This window comes from Phalangium opilio, unplaced genomic scaffold, assembly GCF_054372755.1.
Source record: "Phalangium opilio isolate 3A_F unplaced genomic scaffold, DU_Popi_V2 ptg000014l_1, whole genome shotgun sequence".
Lineage (NCBI taxonomy): Eukaryota > Metazoa > Arthropoda > Arachnida > Opiliones > Phalangiidae > Phalangium > Phalangium opilio.
In genome coordinates, this window is record NW_028324149.1 from 4,360,142 (window position 1) to 4,383,282 (window position 23,141).

The 23,141-nt window shown below is 40.4% G+C and overlaps 2 protein-coding genes across 6 annotated transcripts in view; one reads left to right on the forward strand and one right to left on the reverse strand.

Annotated features, from left to right (window-relative positions):
* Position 1: 1 nt before the first annotated feature.
* On the forward strand, positions 2-4,610 carry LOC149705242 (clarin-3-like). The gene is made up of 4 exons (XM_089865480.1): positions 2-1,022; positions 1,657-1,770; positions 2,088-2,273; positions 3,288-4,610. Exons 1-4 carry the CDS (start codon positions 770-772, stop codon positions 3,557-3,559), a joined length of 825 nt encoding a protein of 274 aa, XP_089721606.1. The 5' UTR covers positions 2-769; the 3' UTR covers positions 3,560-4,610.
* stg (string) overlaps positions 3,717-23,141 on the reverse strand; it is a 24,422-nt gene continuing 4,997 nt past the window's right edge. For all 5 annotated transcript variants that reach the window (XM_089865475.1, XM_089865474.1, XM_089865473.1 and 2 more), the window contains 9 exons: positions 22,698-22,749; positions 13,607-13,802; positions 11,460-12,065; positions 10,904-11,116; positions 10,258-10,594; positions 9,731-9,768; positions 9,428-9,490; positions 8,929-9,188; positions 3,717-4,992 (listed from right to left, as the gene is read on the reverse strand). In XM_089865475.1, the coding sequence (XP_089721601.1) occupies positions 4,737-4,992; positions 8,929-9,188; positions 9,428-9,490; positions 9,731-9,768; positions 10,258-10,594; positions 10,904-11,116; positions 11,460-12,065; positions 13,607-13,802; positions 22,698-22,749 (2,021 nt within the window). In that variant the 3' untranslated portion in view covers positions 3,717-4,736. The remainder of the gene's footprint in view (positions 4,993-8,928; positions 9,189-9,427; positions 9,491-9,730; positions 9,769-10,257; positions 10,595-10,903; positions 11,117-11,459; positions 12,066-13,606; positions 13,803-22,697; positions 22,750-23,141) is intronic.

The window sequence follows — 23,141 nt, forward strand, 5'->3', positions numbered from 1 at the left end:
TTTGACCTTATCATCTATTTTCAAAGACACGTAGATACTACATTTACCTTAAAAGTGCTGCTAAAGTTCTAGTTTCATTTATTTAGACCCATAAGTCTATTATTTCAACCGGTAACTTTGAATACTCGCGTTAAAGGGTTTCCAAAATCTATCCCTACGTTTACAACTGATACATTCTATAAGTTCCACCATAAGTTTATAAGATAGGTTCCTTCCATAAGTATAACACTACCTATACTTCCTAATGCTAGCTATAAACTTACAGCTCGAGCTAGTTCTAGAATTGATTGGCTACACTTCCATCTAGTCCTATTTAGTCTGCATTACTAAGCCTTTGACAGCAGCGCCCAAGTCACCAGGCGTCTTCGCTTTACCTCGAATCTATTAAGTTTCATTAAACGTACTTTTTTGTTTCTATGTATATACACTTTTGATGGTATGACCTTAACAAAGGTGCAAAGAATGCACTGCGCGCTTATTCAAAGATAGGCAAACTCAAAGGTAAGATAAGATAAAACTTAATCAGTAATATTAATATTCCAATTAAAACCGGCGTTACGTTTTATGACATTACCCGCTTCGAGTCTCAACGTCTCCAAGTAATTCTTGAATAATTAGGTTTGCTTTAATTAACGTGGCAGATGTGTTTCATTTAATTTAATGTTGGAAATATGTTTAATATCTGGACCTTCAATCCAGTGATTGTATAGTGTTATAAATTTCGTTTCAAAGGCGCGCGCGCGGAGTAATTAGGCGGGCCTGGAGCAAAATGGCGGCGCAACGCGAAATAGCCTTACCTTGTTTATTGACGTTCGCGGCGTGTATCGCGTTTTTAGCCAGTTCTTTGGGGACCGAATTTTGGATCAAATCGCGACCCGTTGATACCGCCAATATCGGCAAAAACCTAACGCGACATTCAGACACCGTTGACAAATTTCGTGGCCAAATTAATTTCGGATTGTTTCAAGGAACCGAAGTTTTAAATTTTGGATTGGAGACCAATCAAGTTAAAACGCTGCGTGGTACGTAATTACCCCACAACAAAAATGCTCATTTATAGGACCATAAGATATGTTCCATAAGTTTGTCACTGGTAACTTAGAAACTGAAGCTTGTCACGAAGTGAAGGAGGTAGGTCATAGATTCGGGGTAAAGCGACGCCTGGTGATCAGGCGCTGCTGTCAAATTTGGGCTTAGCAATGCAGACTAAATAGCACTAGATGTACTGCAAAATTAACCACAGAGTGTAGGACTTCAATTCTCGAACTAGCTCGAGCTGTAAGTCTCTCAGTAGCATTACGAAGTATTGGAAGTGTCATACTTATGGAAGGAACATATCACTTATAAACTTATGGTAGGACCGAAGTAAAATGGAATGAGTCATGTCGAGTCGAAAGGGACACCCCCTAAAGAGGTTAAGATATTATTTAAGTGTTTTACGGTGACCCCCTTAAAGAAAATTAGCATCTTACTTAAGGGGTCATCCCTAAAACACTAAAATCTTTCTAAATTATGCTAGAGTGTCCCGCGGGGGGGGGACGCAATGTCATAAACAAGTTACGCTGCGCTATACTTTGGTCCTATAAGGCGGGGGCGCACTTTCTGGAACACCCCCGTATTTAAAGGGTAATTACCTGTGAATTTTTTTTGGCTCAGTTATTTGCATTTCGAAAGAAGGCGTTTGTATGTACAGCGATAAAGAAACTGAGGAAGGCCGCCTTGAGGATTTAAAGAACAATTTGCTTATTAAACTCAGTTCAAACGGCGAAGGTGAGTTTCAAGATATAATGCTATATGGCCGCATGACGGAATAAAAGAAATACAATAGTCAGGGTCACGGGAGAGAGAGAGGGGGGAAGGGGAGAGAGAGAGAGGGAAGAGGGAGAGAGAGGGGGAAGAGGGTAAGAGAGGGGAGAGAGGGGAAAGAGGGAGAGGGAAAGAGAGGGAGGGGAGAGAGAGAGAGAGAGAGGGTTAGGGAAACATAGAAGTGAGAAGGGGAATATCCCTTAACACAGTGAAAACATTTCTAGAGTAATTCCCGCGCCACTTCTATTATTAATTTAAGACGGAATTTTTTATTTCTATAGATTTTGAAGAAGTTAAAAATCCGTATTTGGTCTCTTACGGTTTATGGGCTTCTTGTATCGCGTTCATTGGTCTCTCAATAGCAGCCGCTACTATCGGCGCCATATTTTGCGTCGTTAACTCCGTCATGACACCCGTTGAGTTTCTAACCGGAATTCGCGGCCTTTATATTTGGACCGGATTAGGGAGTAAGTACAAATAGGGCATAGTACCATATACCCATTAAAAGGAACAATAAAATGGTACAAACTGCCGTTAACTAATGCCAAAAGTATATAGATATAAAACAAGAAGTACAAATCGTTGAAATGAAGCTTGCTCGTCCCGTGTAATATGAGAAGCCCCCCCTCCTTTACCCCAGCCAGAATAGTGTCGACCCCCCCCTCCTTTACCCCAGCCAGAATAGTGTCGACCCCCCCCCTCCTTTACCCCAGCCAGAATAGTGTCGACCCCCCCCCCTCCTTTACCCCAGCCAGAATAGTGTCGACCCCCCTCCTTTACCCCAGCCAGAATAGTGTCGACCCCCCCTCCTTTACCCCAGCCAGAATAGTGTCGACCCCCCCTCCTTTACCCCAGCCAGAATAGTGTCGACCCCCCCCTCCTTTACCCCAGCCAGAATAGTGTCGACCCCCCCCCCTCCTTTACCCCAGCCAGAATAGTGTCGACCCCCCCCCTCCTTTACCCCAGCCAGAATAGTGTCGACCCCCCTCCTTTACCCCAGCCAGAATAGTGTCGACCCCCCCCTCCTTTACCCCAGCCAGAATAGTGTCGACCCCCCCCCTCCTTTACCCCAGCCAGAATAGTGTCGACCCCCCCTTCCCGACCGTGGCACGGGGAACAAGCCGTGAATAGGCTTAATAAAGTATAGCGGATGCTAGCTCTAGTACCAAAAATTAATGTTCGGATCGTTAGCATCATATACTACTTTCTATAAACCTTTGACCGCGTCAAGAGGCTCTTCCCTGATTGGTTAGTTCGTGTAGGCGATTAATTTAGAGGAGGGTAGTTCGCTTATTTCAGTTTACGAGTCGTCTAGAGCCAAAGGCCGGGAATCGTTGATGAAGCGTACTTTTTGTTTTTATTTCTATATACTTTTGGTCATGAGCGTGATTTTTTAGCCCATTTGAGGCGGCGGTTGACGTAGATGGTTGGTCTAGGGCGCGGGCGCGGTTTTAAAGCGATTTGAATTTGTCGTTATTCAGGTTTATTTTCACTTTGCGCTATGATCGTTTACGCCGTGGTATTCCACAAATGCTTAAAAAAGAACGTCTTAAACAAAGTCCATTTCGAGAAAGGTTGGTCGTCGGACGGAAGATCGTCTTTGGGATACAGTTTCTGGTTCCTTTTAGCCACCTTCATCATTTTCACCTTAAACACCGTACTTTTAACGCTAATGATTTTCAAACCTTGGGTCCGTCAAAAACCCAAATCAAGCGAACAAAGCAACCCAAACGGAGTTATCATGTTGTACTAACCTTTTTTTTTGATGTTATGTTTTGACGTTTTTTCAAAACACGTTTATCATATTTTGGGGAAGACGTTTTAATATTTTTCGGCACACACTTATTTTTAAACACTTTTCGAATCATATTGTCACGAAAATAATAATAATAATAATTGAATAAATAAACTTTAGAAGAAGATTAGAAAAATTTATTGTCTCGTTTTCTTAAATCCAATTAAAAATAAACCTTGGTATTTTAATAATTAACTTTTTTTTTCTCTCTCTCTCTCGTTAAGGTTTTTATGGCACCAGCTTTGTCGTTATACGCGTTTAAAAAACGTTTTATATTTAATATAAAACTGTTTAAACTAAAATATTAAAGCGCCGAGCCCATTTTTTCCCTTAATTAATAAAATTAATTACACTTAAAATATACGATTTTAAACCCCGACGAATAAAACTGGGAAATTATTCGCGCAAATTGTTTCGCCTCTTTCTCCAATTTTTCTACAAATGTTTTTTTTTTTTAACTAATTAACAACTCGATGATTAATTTTACGAATTCAATAAAAATAAAAATTTACACGTTTTAAAGCATTCTTGAACTAAATAAAAAAATTTCAATTCATCCCATAGAGTTTTCAAATAATTAATTGGACTATTAATTTACACGCATTTTTTTTCTAAAAGTTCTCCGAACTGAACTGAACCGCACCCAAAAAATTTATTTCTTCAATTTCATGATCTCATATTTAAAAATATTAAAGGAATTAAAATTTACTTTTTAAAATATCTCTGAACTGAACTGAACTAAAATGTGTATTTCTTCAAATTCGCGTTCTCATATAATAAGAAAATTTAATTAGTTAATTAAGGACTCCTTAATTAAATAATTAAGGACTCCTTAATTAAATAATTAAGGACTTCTTAATTAACTAATTAATGAAACTATAATTTTTAAGATTTCTTTGAACTGAACTGAACTAAAACGTGTATTTCTTCAATTTCGCGTTCTCGTATAATAAAAGAATTGTATATAATTAATGAAAATATAATTTTTAAGATTGAACTGAAGTAAAAACACAAATATCTCTAATACTCCCACGCTCGCATTCAAAAAAGTAATTAATGACTGGCTAATTAATTAAAAATCCGAAACCGAACGCATTGACTTAATATTTAAACTTGCCTATTTGTTTTTGGAATCTCAAAACTTGAGTCCGGGTCGGACGGAATGCCGTTGTTTATCTCCGTTCCAGGACTTTGATTTGGCTCGAAAATGACTCAACTGCTTTTTGAAATCTTTGTGATTCATGGGCAAGTATTCTTGGGGTTCGCAAAGCTCTTTATGATCGGTGAAGAATTTCTTGTATCCCCCTTCCAAAAGGTACAGTTCGGGATAGAACAAATTCGGGTAATTGTCCTTATTGGCGTCTCGATCTTTTTGACGCAAGAAACGGTACCTGTTCGAAACGAAATTTGGAAACTCAACTCTGGTTCTATAGACTCGTGTCGTTAGGGAGAGAGGGGGGGCGTAGACTGCGTATCCCTCCGTCTTGGCGCCCTCTCTTGTAAGAGGGGGGGGGGTCATATTGTACGCGCCTGAAGGGCTCCCACCAAAATCTCAAAAATAAATAGGGGAAAAAGGGACTTTTCACGATAACAAGATGGTCTAGCCCATAATTAAGCCACATCGTTTACGTACTCTCGCTATCCCTACTACAATAAATATACTCCTAGTGAAATATCCCCTAATATACCGGTCAGAGGGAATAATTTTTCAATGGCTGCTTGGCAAAGAGAATCAAATATCGCCAACGCCCGTTACTAAATTACTAATACTACTACTACTACAACCACTACTACTCAGGTAAAACTATTAGTCCCATCGATACCTTGCCCGCTCGTACTTTCTTTTAAAATTCTTCTCGATTTGAGGAAAAATACACGTAAATTCTAATAATAAACACCATTCTATATATAACGTCGGTATTTACTTGCTTTTGCTTCTTAAAAATCCCCCTCGATTTCTTTGAATTTTGAAATCGGGGAGTGGGATGATTGATGGCGTGAAACCCATATTGTCCACGGGTGACCGGAATTTTAAAGGGAGTATTAAGCCTTCCATTTAAATTAAGGCAATACTAAAATCCTCTCTCTCTAGCTTTAAATATATCGAGGAAACGGAAACCACAATTCACAAAGCTTAACCTTACCTGTACAATTAAATGCAATGCTTAAACATGCTATTATAATCCCCATCCTTTTAAAATACACGAGCGAAAAATATCACCTCACCACAATTCTCTCACGTTCACTCTCCCTCCCTTCAATGACGAACGAAAAATTTTATACTGCCAAAGGCATAAAATAACCATTTCTTCGGTTAGCTCTGACATAACCATTTCTTTGGGTAACTCTGACCACATTCCAAATCGCGAAAAACTACTACCACGACGACGACCACCACCACCACCACTAGCACCACCACAGGCTCGCGGGACAAACTAATAGCCTCATCGTATATATACGATGTGGCTAAAAATAGGGACCTAAATTCTAAAAGTCGGAACCAAAAATGGACCACTAGTAAAACAAAATGATATCTACTCTGTGAAAATATCACAAACAGACAGTTAGGAACCTATTACTCTTTTCTATTTTTTCGATGAAATAGGATATTATTTCTGACTTTCTTTTGTTTATATTCTTATTCTAAGGGAGCGGTAGGTAAGACTTGATACTGGCTCTAATGTATAAGGATAGTTTTTTTTTTTTTGATTAGAAGTAGGTAACTATTTTCGTATCATGTTTACTGTTTTTTAAAAAATCCACTGAACAAGAATTTGGGCCTTTACAGGGTTCGTACAAAATTTTTGGAATGAAATTCCTTGACTTTTCCAGGTTTTCCCTGACTAACTTGAACAAATTTCTCTGACCATTTGCAATAACGTACATGGCGAACATATATGAAAACCAGTCTAAATTCAGTCGAATAATTTTTGCACGAGTTGTTATTGTTATAAAAATTAGCCAATTAATTCGCTTAAATTTAACATTAAGTAAATCATAAATAACCGGAGCGAGCGAAGCGAGCTCCGCAAACTTGGGGCTCTGCTTAAATCATAAGTTTATAAGATATGTTCCATAAGTATGTCACTACCCATACTTCGTAATGTTAGAGGCTTAATGAGAGCTAGTTCAAGAACGACAAGCGAGAATTGACTACACTCGGTTTTGCAGTCCATCCTCCTCTTTAGTCTGTACTAAGCCTTTGACAAGGCCTCACTACGCGTCGCTTTACAAGAATCTATGACGTTTCACCTACGTCACTTCATGACAAGCTCTCATTAACGACTGACACACTTATGGAACATATCTTATAAACTTATGGTTAAATCTCAGACAAGACATTTTCAGGTCACCCTTATACTTTTTCTGAGGTTTATAAAAATAGGGTGATTTAAGGACCGAATACCAATTTTAGGGTAGATTAAGGACCTTGTAGGAAAATAGGGACTTTAGGGACTTTTAGGGACCTGGTGGGAGCCCTGCGCCTGGTATGGGGGGGGGGGAATGACATTGAGCGAAGTGATAGAAGCGTATGACGTTCTAGACCCCCGCAGACCCGAGCTGCTCAATGCTCATCCCTCTTAAAACATCTAGGGCAATACCTGACAATTTTGGTCCGAGTAAGAGACCTTTATGATGTAACTAAGAGGGGAAAGAGACGGGGGTAAAACTGCGCCTTCCATCTCTCTTCTTAGCGCCTGCGCTGTAGTCTTTTTGCATCGTGAGAGTACTCAGAGAGGGACGGCAACGCGTTTAACCTTCTTTGTACGTCGGACGCGATACTAAGGGTTGCCTACCCCCTTTTTTCCCCGTCAAAAAGATCACATTGTTGACTTTGTGAACAACACACATTCAATATATAAATAAATAAATAACAAGGCGATCCAAGGGCTCGTAATAGTAGCCACATCGTACGAGTGAATAGCCCCTCTATACCCTACCCTAATGAGTGGATAACCCCTCTATACCTTACCCTAATGAGTGAATGTTTTACAATGCCTAAATGATTTACCGTGCATAAAACCAGAGTGAATAGCCCCTCGATGCCCTACCCTAAACGGTGATAGAATTATTACACGTATTAATTTACTTATGCCGTAATTGTAATATTCCGGCGAATGGAAGAACAGATAGTTTTAGTGATTATCCCCTCGATGAGTTTACAACATAGACTTATGCCGACGCACACTTATCGCTTCTTATAAATTTCTAACATGAACTTATGGTCAGAAGAGTTTGAAAGAGAAAGAATTGGGTAAAACACCCAATAATTGTAATATCCCGGCGCCTTAAGACCATTCTAAAAAGAACGTCAGTAAATACTTGCTTTTGCTTTCAAAATTTCCCTCGATTTCTTTGAATGTTGAAAGAGGGGAGCGTGAAACTCTTATTGTCGACGGGTAAGAGGAATTTTTAAGGGAGGGTATATAGCTTAACCTAACTATCATAATTTCCTTCCTTTTACAATACACGAACGAAAAATATCACCTCACCACAATTCTCTCCCATTCACTCTCCCTTCAATGACGATCGAAAAATTTTATACTGTCTAATAAAGGCTAGTTTTCACTGGGCAAAAACGCGGCGGAAAAGGCCTTCCGCGGAGTTTGCGGAAAAATATTTTACGTAAAATATTTCGGAAAGCTAGCGATTTTACGTGGAAATGCACGGAATTGAAGTTCTATCTTTCCGCCGTTATTTAAAAAAACGCAAAATAGTAGCCAATCACTGACGGTCTTGTGGTGGCGCTTTAACGTAGTCTCGCGCTATCTATTTTCGCGCACTTTGCCCTTTGCTTTGACGGAAGTCTTCTTTCTGCTAGATGCGCATGCGCTAAATAAATCCGCAAAAAACAAAACGCCGGAAAACGTCTTTAGTGAAAACCTGTCGCGGAAACGTTGCTAACTTTCCGCCAAATTGAAAATATTTTGCGCCGCTTTGCGCCGCGTTTTTGTCCAGTGAAAACTAGCCTTAAGGCAGTTCTCTTTCACGACGCCCCCACCACCACCACCACCAACAGGGCAGGTCAAACTAAGACCCACATCGTAGATGTTCATCATACGATGTGGCTAAAAATGTCAATTGCGCGAAATGTTCAGCCGCGTTCTCTCCATAGGATTAACACGCAACTTTAGCGGGTCGTAACTCTAGTTGTATAAGAGACGCGGGCCAATAGTCCACCCCCCCGCCCCTTCCAACTACTTAACTAAATACTTGGGGTTAGAGCAATCTTGGGTCCGAGTAATTACGCGAAATGTTCATAAACATTCTATTCGTAGGACTGACACACGAATGCGATAAATATATATGTACCTAAAACTACTTACATGTTTGGTCCCCTTTCGGAAGAAAATTCGCAATGAAAAATCAAGACATTTCGTCCGGCGGCGACGGGGGCGCCACTCGGCGTCGAATTTTGTTGTTGTTTGTTTACGGCGTCGAGCAAGAACTGATTGTACAAGGACTCCTTGGTGAAGAAATTCTTGGCTCCTTGAATATGACCGCCTTCAAACTCGTACGGAAATCGACAGTCCACTACCGTAAACGATTGCACGCCACTAATTTTACCCGAGACTAAATCGCGCAGCTGCCACCAATTAAAATTAAAATAAATTCATTTAATTAGTAGGCTGATAAACTAATGGCCGAATTTCGAAAATATCTATAGGAATTAAACTCGATGGGTTGCTTAATATTCGCGCAAATTTAAAACGTATAGGATTTTTGACGACTTCTGACAAGAATATAGGATTCTATAGGACAGTTTTAAAAATATAAGATTTTATAGGAATTTTAGGAGCTGCGGGCGTATTGAAAAGCGCTTACCGTTTCGGAGGAAATTGTTTTCAAATCAGGGTGACGTCCTTTCATGACAGGCAAGGTATTGCGCTATAAAAGAGATTCGTTTGTTTTTCGGGTTAAATAAAAACTATTTTTCAGCGCTATTTCATTTTTAAAAAGATTCACCCGGAGCAAGAAGCGATAACTAGATATCGCTTCTCGCCCCGATTTTATATAGGATAACAGAATGATGGAAGGAGCCGAATTCGATGGGGTTTCTTGGTAAAAATTTAGCCCCTTCCAAGATTGCTTTAAAAAATAACGAAATAAAATGGAGCTAAAACTTACAACCGAATAATCTCCCGTTAGATTAAACTCTTCTTCCGCTGAAAAACAATAATAAAAACACGTCAAATTGGATCATAATATCCAAGCTACGCACGCCTATCAAACGTTTCAAACTCATTTCGTTAAGCGTAATCTTTCGAACTCTTTTCGTTAAGCCTAATCTTTCAAACTCTTTTCGTTAAGCCTAATCTTTCAAACTCTTTTCGTTAAGCCTAATCTTTCAAACTCTTTTCGTTAAGCCTAATCTTTCAAACTCTTTTCGTTAAGCCTAATCTTTCAAACTCTTTTCGTTAAGCCTAATCTTTCAAACTCATTTCGTTAAGCCTAATCTTTCAAACTCATTTCGTTAAGCCTAATCTTTCAAACTCTTTTCGTTAAGCCTAATCTTTCGAACTCTTTTCGTTAAGCCTAATCTTTCAAACTCATTTCGTTAAGCCTAATGTTTCAAACTAAGAATGCGACGCGACAATCAGCGAGAGCCGTTACAAAATGACAAAAGGTGAGGGAGGGAGCGTGAGTGTACTTACATCTCTTCAAAGCCGAGTCAATGACGACGTCGGACATGGACAAGGACCTGACGACGGGCGAATGTCGCGTGGAAACGGCATGATTTTCGTTGGCATCTCGCCAAGTATCGTCTTCGTTTCTCGATTTAACCAAAGCCAAGACGCTTTTTCGACGTTTCGACTCCAACAGGAAGCCACCTTCTCCGGGTGGTTCGGGCCTTTTGAAAGGGGGGACCGCCACGACATCGCGATCAAAGATGCGCTTACGATTCAGGGGCAAGAGCGAAGGCGGCGAATCGCCATTGGGCAAGCGATTCTCTTCCAATTCGCTATGTTCTTTTAAAGCGTTACGGCGGACCTAACGGGACAATTGTTAAAAGAACCTTAGATACTTAGCCGCCCGCAAACTTTGGTACAACTTCCAAGACACTAATACGAGTCTTAGCTAAAGTTCACCATGCATTCAACGATATCGAAATTTAGCTGACAGACAATGTTTAAGAAGTTGTAGGTAGTTTACACGCGTGGAGGATTCATACCATGACCTTCAGGTGACCTCCACGCGTATAAACTATCTATTAGCAATTACGCGTCGAGAAATTAAATACGAATAAGCTAAGAGAGAACAGTCTAGTATATATTAGAAAAATGAGAAATAATTTCTTACGTTTTGACAGTCAATGGATTCCACCATAGAAAAGGAACGGCCGACTCTTCCCGTTTGAGCTTTGATAGAGTTGGTGGACGTATCTGGTAAGGGCAAAGGTACAGCCAAGGGGTTCGTGATGAAGCAACATTCTTTGTCCAAAGGACACATAATCGGTTCCGTCAGAAGATCGCGAAATTGATGAGATGACGCGTTTTTGTCCAACATATCGTACTGGAAAACATCAATTACAAATTGATCTTAAAATATTATAAATTACATAAACCTTCAAGTCTATCATTAAAAATCCCCTAAACTTTAAAATTAGGGTTCGAATAACAAAAAACCACCTTAATAAAACCATTACTAAGATCTTCAACTTAAGGAAACATGTAAAAGGAAACATTTTAAGATTTTTCTACTAAGCAGTGACTTTTGAATGACAATTTCTACAACGCAAGCAACTGCTAAAGTTAAAAACCCAATAAAGCCCAGAAAAAACCCCAAAAACCCAGGTGGGGGTTTGGGTTCTTTGTTGAACCCTGTATCATGCAAATTGAAAATGAAACAAACTCACGTTGTCAAAAAACTCTAGGGTAAATCCATCATGATGGAACAAACTGTCGGGATCATCGGCGGCGGACAAAGAAGTCAGGCTACTGGCGACGCTGGACCTTCCGCTGTCCTTTCGCGACTGATCCCCTCCTCTATATCCACTGGATTTCCTGGGCGCTATCCCGCGTGGTTTTTGAAAGACATCCGAATCCGTCTCTGACAGCGTCGATGAAACGGAAGCTCGACGTTCTTGCTGTTGCTCGGTCGTTACAGAGTTGAGGGAGGCTCGACGACGCTCGTTATCCGACGGCACGTATCCACTATCCAAGGATTCGCATTCGCTGAGCAGCAGGGAACGATTGGAGTGACGTTCCACCATGGACAAGGACCTGCTGGCGCAAAACCTGGCGCCGCTACTAACGGGCGAAGCGCTACCACCGGAATTGGTCCGGCTTCGGGAAACGTGAGTGGAGGACCTTCGACTAACCGGACTGCAAGCGGCGCCCAAGACGGAGGTGGCCACCACTTCATCGCCAGCTTCTTGGGGACATTGGTCTTGGGTCTCCGAGGGGACGGACGCCGATGGAGTTACGTTTTCCTTCTCGACTAGGGGAGTTACTCGTCTAGGCTAGAAAAAAACGGACGAGGAAACCCTCTTTAATAAGCCTAAAATCTACGCGAGTCAAAGTTGGATTTGACCGACTGAAAGACCAAATGGCTTCGTCCTGGTATTTACAACGCCGAACACCACTTAAATTTGAAAGGATGTCCCTTTAAACGAGTAGCGTTGTTCCGAGAGCTACTTATTAATACTATAGTTAGCTATTCCCACTCCAGGCTTTATAACCACCACTACTACGCTAGCTAAGTCAACCGACCTAGTTAGGGATTGAAGGTTCTTCTAGAATATGATAGGGAGTCGCGTTGTTCCGAGAGCTACTTATTAATACAATAGTTAGCTATTCCCACTCCACGCTTTATCATCCTTCATTTCGCGGTTTAACCACCACTACTACGCTAGCTAAGTCAACCAGGGAATCAAGGAAATGGGAGCGCGCGCGATAGAGAGCAAAAAAGATGGCCCAAGGACTGGGCTCGTAAAAGTAACCCACATCGCATATCGTACTTAACAGGCGTACAGAAAACGTGGGTGAATAGCCCCTCGATGCGCTACCTTTAACCGCGCTAATCTTACTCGCAATACTAACCTCTGTTGTAATTGTAATTAGAGCGACACAAACTGAGCCCCACGATGCGATGCACCGACTTTAACTGCGCGGAAAACCCTAGTGTTTAGCCCCTCGATGCGCTAATCTTACTCTCAATACTAATCCCTGTTGTAATTGTAATTAGAACGACACAAACTGAAAACGTGGGTGAGTAGCCCCACGATGCGATGCACCGACTTTAACTGCGCGGAAAATCCGAGTGATTAGCCCCTCGATGCGATAATCTTACTCTCAATACTAATCCCTGTTGTAATTGTAATTAGAACGACACAAACTGAAAACGTGGGTGAGTAGCCCCACGATGCGATGCACCGACTTTAACTGCGCGGAAAACCCGAGTGATTAGCCCCTCGATGCGCTAATCTTACTCTCAATACTAACCCCTGTTGTAATTGTAATTAGAGCGACACAAACTGAAAACGTGGGTGAGTAGCCCCACGATGCGATGCACCGACTTTAACTGCGCGGAAAACCCGAGTGATTAGCCCCTCGATGCGCTAATCTTACTCGCAATACTAACCCCTGTTGTAATTGTAATTAGAGCGACACAAACTGAAAACGTGGGTGAGTAGCCCCACGTTGCGTCGACTTTAAACTGTAACATATCTCTAACCCTTAAAAGACATACGGAAAACCCTAGTGATTAGCCCCTCGATGCGCTATCTTTAACCGCGCTGAAATGATTACCCGTAGAGAAAATTGAGTAAATAGCCCCTCGATGCCCTAAACTAAAAATGATTTCCCGTAATCCTTACTTCAATAAATTTATTTAAATTTTAATATTGTAATATCCCTGGGACACAAACCAATATTTATTTTAGTTTTAAAATTCGTCTCGAGTTCAGGAGTTATACACGTAGGCCTAGATGTACGTCATACGATGTGGGTAAAAAACGAGCGAGGAAAGAAGTTTGAGATTCAAAGATAGGCAAGTACTTACTGGTAAGGACCTCAACCTTCTGAGTCCGGCTCTATGCATATTCAATCCAGTTTCAGCGGAGGGGCCGAGAGTCGAGCTGCTCAAAATAGTGGCGGGTTCTTCTCCGCAATCCAAACTCGGTGGTATCGTCACTCTATTGGCCTGGTTTTTCTTTGGCGAATTTTCGCGTCCATCCCGACTCAGATCCTTCAAAATTCTGAAATAAATAAAAAAATTGAACATCGAAACTTAAAATTCAGAAATAAATAAATAAATATTGACCATCGAAACTTAAGTTTCTATAAAATCTAAACGAGATTTAAACAAGATTAAGCTATTTTTCGCTTTCCGGGTGTTTTAAGTCGAATTTCCAAAATATTTATAGGAATTAAAGGTATTTTTTTCACGAAATTATAGGATTTTATAGGACAGTTTAAAAAATAAAGGATTTTATAGGACAGTTTAAAAAATAAAGGATTTTATAGGAGTCATAGGAGCCCCGTTTTAAGGGAACTGGAAACGGGGGGGGGGGGAAAGAAGGTTCAACAACTTTCTAAAGTTGATTGAATTTACTTAACGAGTTTTACTAAAAGAAAGATAAATTTTAAATATTTCTGATTCAATTTTGATCTGGAAATTTCGGTCCTACCCACAAAACCCGATGACAGGTGCGCCTCGGGGACTGGTGATGACGTGGACGTGTCGCTGCACCGTGATTGGCGATGAACTATTACCACTATCTGGGGGTGTCGGTGTATCGTCGGGAGACTTTGGCGAATAGTTCAATTTAATTTTAGTAATTTCGTTACAAATGGCCCTTACTCCCAACGGGGTACTCTTAAGTCCGCAACGCAGGGTCCGCGAACCGACATCGGGCGAATTCATCGGATCATAGATATCGCCGTCGGAAACTCGAGGTAACCATTCCATGGGGGAATTCGCATTCGCGGATTCGCCAGGAGAGGTCCGCGAACCAACACAGGGGGACGAATTCATGGGCTCGTCGGAACCGGCCGATAAACATTCCATCGGGGAATTCAAGGGTCCGCGACGCGGGGTCCCCGAACCGACACGGGGCGAATTCATTGGCTCATCGGAAACTACCGGTAAATTTTCCACCGGGGCAAATTGACCAACATCTTGGGCATCGGGCGAAGGCGGTGGCGATAATCGAACCACATTAGGTACGGGGTCAAATTTGACGCATTTTTTGACCTTGGAATCTTTCAGTCTCATTAGACCCAATAAAGCGAGTTTGAATTGCGTTTCGGAAGTATTTTGAATAAAATTTCCTTTTGGCAAAACGTTACTGGGCGCGCTGCTAGAACCGCTTTTCCTCAGAGGGGTATTTAGCGTATTGTAGCTCCGTTTAGTCAAGAAGTTACTTAGCGCTTTGCCAGGACCAGGTACCGCGTCCGACACTCCGAAGGCCAGGCGGCGGAGACGTTTCTTTCTGGACTCCGGGGACTCGGCTTCGCTTAACCACGCGTAAGGAACCCTCGAAGCATCATTGGCGAAGATACTTGAGACATTTACTTGTCCGACTCGGTTTAAGTCGAGATTAGGGCCGCTAGCCTCCCCCGCGTAACGTACAAAACCTAAGGCGTCCAATTGCGGACTAGATCTATTTCGAACGCTGCGATTAAATTCAATCGAGTTCTCCATTAGCCAACGACGATGGCGGGCGCTAATTACTTTGCGAACAGTATCTTTCTTAGAACCATCCATTTTACTTCCCGAGGACTATAGGGAAACTACGACCAGAAAAGCGAAGCACCGACCGCTAACGTGGACCTACTCTGAATATACCGAAGAACACGCCCGGACAGAAAGGCATTCAAAGTTAAAATGGTCCCGTTTCGATCCCCGGGCAAGAGCTTTATACCAAAAGGGGGAAAGGGGGTGGGGGAATGGGGTTTGTCACGTTGTTTTCGTTCGAGAGCCATGGCGGCTTGATTTTTATTTACTGCCGAGGGAATGGACAAACAAATTGGTTGTGTATATCTTAAGACTATTGGCAGTCCCCGCTTTTGACCGCGTTAGAGTCGACGAGTAAAATAACTACGAACTGCCACTACAGCGAGTCAACGGAAAAGAAACAATAGAGTAACAGCAAGAAGTGATATGTAGTTGACTAGGGAGAAGATACAAGACGCCTAAGTATTCGCGCGCCATAGTCCCTGCAGTCCCGCTTTCAAAATACAAGTAATTTTCCCGTCATTCGCCTAGCGCTGACGTCAGTTTTCAAGAACCAATAAGATATCTCGCTGGTCTGGTTGTAATTTAGAGGCGGCGGGGATTAACTCCGGACAGGCTACGTTTGGACTGGAAATAGGCGGGCGAATTTATATCTTCTCCCTAGTAAACTAGATATCACTTCTTGGTAATAGCTGACCCCTTCGGATAGTCACAAGTTCCGAGAGCTTTTTATTTATTTTAATTCCGGGTCACGCCGGGCTCAATAATAACAATAATATCATCTTGGACAAACGGGATTTCAAATACAAAACTAAATTTTTCAGTTATCGTTATCGCGGCGATCAAACAACAGTCGAAACCGTTTCGTTTGCTTTGATAATTTGTTAGCAATGTTTGATCAACATTAAACGAAAAACAAAAATGTGATTTTATATTAAAATATGGGCCTAGGAATTTTAAATGCTCCTATATAATAATATTTAGGCTTAAACTATGTAGAAAAACCCATATAAAAATTAAGTGACCCCTATAAAAGAGCTAATTTTGATAAATTTGATGCTAAAACATTGAAAAACTTCCCAAATTAAGTCAAAAAATATAGGACAGGGTTCGTACAAAATATTTGGAATGAATTTCCGTGACTTTTCCCAGACCATTTGCAATAACTTACATGGGGGCGTAAATATAAATTTCGAAACTAATTCTATAGAATTGACGAAATTATACGAGTGTCATACTAGTAAGCGAAAAAGTGGCTAATTATTTTTAAAATAGTAAACCGAAAGGTAACATTTTTAATCTTACTACGTTGCTAACACTTTGTTTCAAAGAAAATAACTTGACCGATATCCCTAATTCGGACTTTTGTTTGTAATTAAAGAAGTTATAAAAGTGTGTCTAGTGCAATGAAACCCAATCTTAATTCAAGTTTAAGTAACTTAATCACAAATATCCGGAGCGAGAGAAGCGAATTTTTGGGGCTCTGCAGTCAAATCTTAGACATTTTCTGGTCACCCTGATACTGTAATCCAGACTTTCCCTGAAATATATTTCTCCCTGACTTTTGCAGGTTCAAAAATATAGGATTTTATAGGAATTATACTGGAAAGTCAATGAAGAAATAACCATATCCAGGAAATAATAATAATAGGGTTCAGAGTGTCGACGGCGATGTATCAAAGGTCATCCCAATATTTAGGTAACAGCACCAAATATTTCGAGTGATAAAAGCTTATCTTTTAGTCATGGCCCGATACAAGGGATCTTGCTTAAAACAAACTTGTTGCGGCGAGGGGTAATAAGCTAATAGCCCAAAAATAAAGATATTTAGAACATACAATAATTCCAGGCCCTGCAAAAATCGAAGTCTTCCCGCCAAAATACCTAGACAGGGTTCATACCACTTTTGGGAAACAAATTTCCCTGAGATTTCCAGGTTTTTTCCCCAACATACTTCCCTGAATTTTCCAGAGTTACGAGCCTCCAAAGTTTAGTGTAATGCTATTCCAAGGGAGGGGGGGTTGTTTGTTTTCGTTTTGCTTAATTTCTCGGCCCCTGTTTGTCGTAGCCCTACGTTTTTAGTATGGTTGGATGGGGGACAAATTGGACTATAAGATATTCAAAGGGCATCCCCGTATCTCTAGTAGAAACAGAGTTACGAGCCTCCAAAGTTGGGTGTAATGCTATTCCTATGGCATGTTTTTGAACATTTAGCTTGGGTGTAATGCTATTCCTATGAAGGGGGTTGTTTGTTTATGTTTTGCTAAATTACTCCGCCCTTGTTTGTCGTAGCCCTGAGTTTGACGCAAATTTCCCTGAATTGTCCATGAGGTTTTTGTCAACTATTTACTTCCCTGATTTTTCCCGGTTTTCCAGGTTTGTATGAACCCTGCTAGATAATATCCGACTTAGAATCAGTGAAATCCGCACCCCGATTACGTAATCATAAGCGGGAAGGGGGGGAAGTCGGCCCGATCGAGGGGTGACGTCTGGCACGCGCCAGCTGTTTGTACACCCCCTTCCCCTCCCTCCCCAGACACCAATCCCGTGTTATGAGTGAATGTAGGTATTGTGTAACACATTTTAGTTCTTTTTTTCATAAACTGGTATCGATATCGATGGAGATGGTGAGCTAGAAGAGAGTTCCACTTCCGGAACGGAACGGAACTAGGGTGCCCCCCAAAGTACTTTAAGAACGGATGGTAGTGCATGGTACTCTAGGCATTTTTGCGAGAGGGTCTACGCTACCATTGGCTTTCTTAGGAAGGTACAATTTGCTTTGGTCTTAGATAAGTCTTAACATTTCGAGATACGGACCAAATACCATACCGGGTTTTGACTCGAAAATATTGTACCTTCAATTTTGCCACTCTTAAAGGGAGGGTGAAGTGGAAAATAAAGTGATTTGTTTATCGATTCTACCGCTAATTATAAGAGCAGTCCGCACAGTGAAAAAGCATTTTTAAGGATTGCTCTAGAGTTCACTCTCTGTGTTAAGAAGAGAGGATGAGGATGAGGAGAAACTTTCATTGCACTCTTTCAATAAAGACTTATCCCCACAAATTTTACCCACTAAAATCAAATTCTCTGACTTTCCTGAAATTTTTAAAATTCCAAGACCAGGGTTGCCACGGAATTTTCAGAACCAAATTCCCAGACTTTTCCAGGTTTTCCCTGACCTTTATCTCAGATTTTCCCTGACCTTTATCTCAGATTTTCCCTGACCTTTTTAGGCCGAAAGCGTTAATGTTTACAGCGCGTTTTAAGTGTTTATAATTAAATAAACTCAATCTACATTAAGTTTTCCAATGTATTTGTTGCACCAAAATGATTAAGAAACATTTTAACTATAAATAACAGTCTAAGAGATTTTTTAAAGGCATTTTCTTTGCAAAAAACAATTCTAGACATTTTTAAGGATTACTCTTAGAGTTTTCTGTGTTAAGTGAGGATGAGGAGAAACTTTCATCCCCAGAAATTTTACCCACTAAAATCAAACTCCCTGACTTTGCCGAAACTTTAAAAATTCCATGACTTTTCCGGCCAATTTTTAAAATTCCCTGACTTTTTGGCCCATTTTTAAATACCCTGACTTTTCCGGCCCATTTTTAAATACCCTGACTTTTCCGGCCCATTTTTAAAATTCCCTGACTTTTCCAGGCAGGTTTTCCCTGACCCGTGGCATTCCCGGGGGTCAGGGAACAGGATAGGGGAACGCTTGGAAATATATTAATTTCAATAAATATTCCAAATATGGTTTTATCTTGTTATTTAAACAAAATTCGGGAGTACATATGGGGGTCAAGGGGCAGAAAAGGTCAATAATTGATGAAATTTATCAGCGATTATCTAGAGAGATATTTTCGCATTCCTTATACAGAGAAAATAAAGGTGATGAAAGCTCATCAATTGTTTGACTTGTGAAAATAAGAGATTTTTTTCAACATCTTTTTGAGATAAATTTAATTAGATTAATCAGAGTAAATATTAAAAGATTTCACAGTCAGGGAGACACGCGATATACCCTATCTTGTATTTAAACCCCCCAAGTTTCCGAAATATTGTACTTTTCCTCCAAGTTCTTTTGTTTATATTTAAGTATGAAGAAATTGCGCTTCATTTTAAAGATCAATTGGCCCGGCAGCCGAATTTCGAAGATATTTATAGGAATTATAGGTATTTTTAATGAAAATATAGGATTTTATAGGATGGTTTTACAGAATTATACGATTATATAGGACACTAAAATAGTAATTTTTATTTTTTTTTAAAGAACCAGTACCGCAGCAAACAGGGGCCGAGTAATTAAGTAAAACGTAAACAAACATACCCCCCCCCCTCCTCCCTTTATAAAAATAGCATTACACCAAACTTTGGAGGCCTATAACTCTGGTTCTATTGGAGCTACGGGGATCTCCTTTGGATATCTTTTAGTCCTCTTTGCTCCCCATACAAGGATACTTTAAACTTGAAGCTACCTCAATATCTCCGTCAGCTTATGTTTTGTCTCACTTTTTGTTATTAGGTTACTTTTGATTTTTAACAATAAACTTTGGAGGCTCGTAACTCTGCTTCTACTAGAGATACGGGGATGTCCTTTGAATATGTTATAGTCCAATTTGTCCCCCATCCAACCATACTAAAAACTTAGGGCTACGACAAACAGGGGCCGAGTAATTAAGCAAAATGTTCGTCAACTTATGTTAGTGTCTCACTTATTGTTATTAGGTTACTTTTGATTTTTTAGCAATAAACTTTGGAGGCTCTTAACTCTGCTTCTACTAGAGATACGGGGATGTCCTTTTAGTATGTTATAGTCCAATTTGTCCCCCATCCAACCATACTAAAAACTTGGGGCTACGACAAACAGGGGCCGAGAAATTATGCAAAACGTAAACAAACAACCCCCCTCCATAGGAATAGCATTACACTAAACTTTGTATACTCGTAACTCATAAGGGGGGGGGATGAGAAATAATTAGTGGAAGGGGGGGGAAGTCCGCTCATTTTTAATTTCGTCGAGAGGCCCCGTTCCGCCCTACCCTGCCGGTCAAGCGTGGTCAGGCCAGCACGCGCCGCTCACCAACAATTCAATTTCACCTCCCTCCCTCCCTCCTTCGGATCCGCTCAGTGACAAGGAAAGGGGCAACGGAAATTCAGCGCGAATAGTATAGAGATCACTGTTTTAATTCCATTCATTCACTTCACCGACCAAGGTCTAAAAGATACGCGTGCTGCCCATAATAATTATAACGGGATATCCTTCCCATGCATCAGACACACAGAGAGAGAGAGAGGTTGTTAAACTGTTAAACAGAGACTACGCCACTTTTAGCCACATCCTATGATGTATACCTTGCAAGAAACTAACAGTTTCATCTGCCCTGTTGTGGTAGTAGTAGCCTAAGTTTATAAGTTACGTTCCTTCCATAAGTATGTCACTTGATATACAAGTTCGTAATGCTACTGAGAGACTTACACAGGGTTCATACAACTTTTGGAAAACAAATTTCCCTGAGGTTTTTTCCCCATATACTTCCCTGAATTTTCCAGGTTTTTTCCCCATATACTTCCCTGAATTTTCCAGGTTTTTTCCCCATATACTTCCCTGAATTTTCCAGGTTTTTTCCCCATATACTTCCCTGAATTTTCCAGGTTTTTTCCCCATATACTTCCCTGAATTTCCCTGAGGTTTTTTCCCCATATACTTCCCTGAATTTCCCTGAGGTTTTTTCCCCATATACTTCCCTGAATTTCCCTGAGGTTTTTTCCCCATATACTTCCCTGAATTTTCCAGGTTTTTTCCCCATATACTTCCCTGAATTTTCCAGGTTTTTTCCCCATATACTTCCCTGAATTTTCCAGGTTTTTTCCCCATATACTTCCCCGAATTTTCCAGGTTTTTCCCCGTATATGGAGTATCCCAAAGGAGGGGGGGACAAATAGGACTATAACATACTCAAAGGACATCCACCTATCTCTAATAATAAAATCCAAAGTTTAGTGTAATGTTAATCCTATGGGGGGGGGGTATGTTCACGAACATTTTGCTTAATTACTCGGCCCCTGTTTGACACAGCAAATTTCCCTGATTTCCCTGAATTTTACTCAAATAAAAATTCGAAATTTCCCTGAATTTTCCCTGAGGTTTTTGTCAACTATTTATTTCCCTGATTTTTCCAGGTTTGTATGAACCCTGTTACAGTTCGAGCTAGTCCTACACTCGGTGGTGTTTAATTTTTCGGGACTTTCGTTTAATCCTATTTAGTCTGCATTACTAAGCCTTTAACAGCAGCGCCCCACTCACCAGGTGTACATCGCTATACCTCGAATCTATGACCTACCTCACTCACTCGCTTCGTGACAAGCTCCAGTTTCTAAGTTACCAGTGACAAACTTATGGAATGAACATATCTTACGAAGTTATGGTTGTAGGTACCGTTTTATGGCAGTATAAAATTGAAGGGAGAGAATTGTGATAAAGTGATCTTTTCACGTTAGTTTGTATTTTAAATGGAAGGGATTAAAATTAGCATTTAATCGCGTTTCACGTTCGCTGGTTGTTTTTTTTTTTTTTTTTCAAAAAAGAGAGAGTGAAAGAGGTTTATGGTATTGAATTAATTTAAAGTGTTAGAGTCACCAAAAATCGCTATTTTTAAAACTAAAAGGTTTTATTCCCATCTGAAAGATCAAATCTTTCTGATTCAGAATATTTATTTATATAATGCGTTATAATTTTTCAAATATTATTAAAACCCCGGCTTTCGGAACCTACTCGCAGAATTTTTTCAAACTATTTTGACAGTTGAATACTCCATATACCCCTGGTGACGTCACGATTCGAGCGCGCGTGAGCCGCGGAGTTGAACCGCGACTCCGCGAGGCAGGGTTATATCCAGAATTTGACGAGCGCGCGATGTTTAAAAATTAGGCTTAGCTCTCATAATGAAATCTGTCTCGCGCTGGTCAACCTCTTATGACGTCACCAGGGGTATATTTATAATTTATTCCGTCTTACTGAGGTATGTGAAATATCAATTTTCTTTTTCGTATTACAAAATGAATAAATTTCTATAAGACTTTTTCCTTTGGATCTACTGTTATTATAACCCAATTGATGTTTTAAAACGAAAATTAGCCACTTTTCAAAAAACGTGGCACTAACACTTTAAAAGGTACGCGTCATACTCCCTTTAAAATTCCCGCCACCCCTCGACAATAAGGATTTTGGGGAATTCAATCCCGCTCCCCTATTTCAACATTCCAATTAACAAACCGAGGGGAAATTTTAAAAGCCGATTTTATTGGCAAAAAGGGAAAATTAAAGGCGACTAATTATGGAATATTTTCTCGGATAATTCAACTAAAGTCGTCAAAAATTTGAAAAAAATAAGAAGGAAATAATTGTTCTTACCTGTTTTCAAATGTTGGTGAATCAATGTAAAGCGGAGAATCACCGAGACATTCTGCAAATTAAAAATTACAATGCAATTGATTAAAATTGGCACTAAATTCAGGCAGGAACAGGGTTCATACAACTTTTGGAAAACAAATTTCCAAGTTCCCCCCCCCCCATACGTTTAGCTTAATAACTCGGCCCCTGTTCGTCGTAGCCTTAAGTTTTTAGTATGGTTGGATGGGGGACAAATTGGACTATAACATACTCAAAGGACATCCCCCTATCTCCAATAGAAACAGAGTTACGAGCCTTTAAAGTTCAGTGTTAAAAATCATAAGTAACATAATAACAATAAGTGAGACGCTAACATAAGTTGACGAACATTTTGCTTAATTACTCGGCCCCTGTTTGACGCAAATTTCCCTTATTTCCCTGAATTTTACTAAAAATTCGAAATTT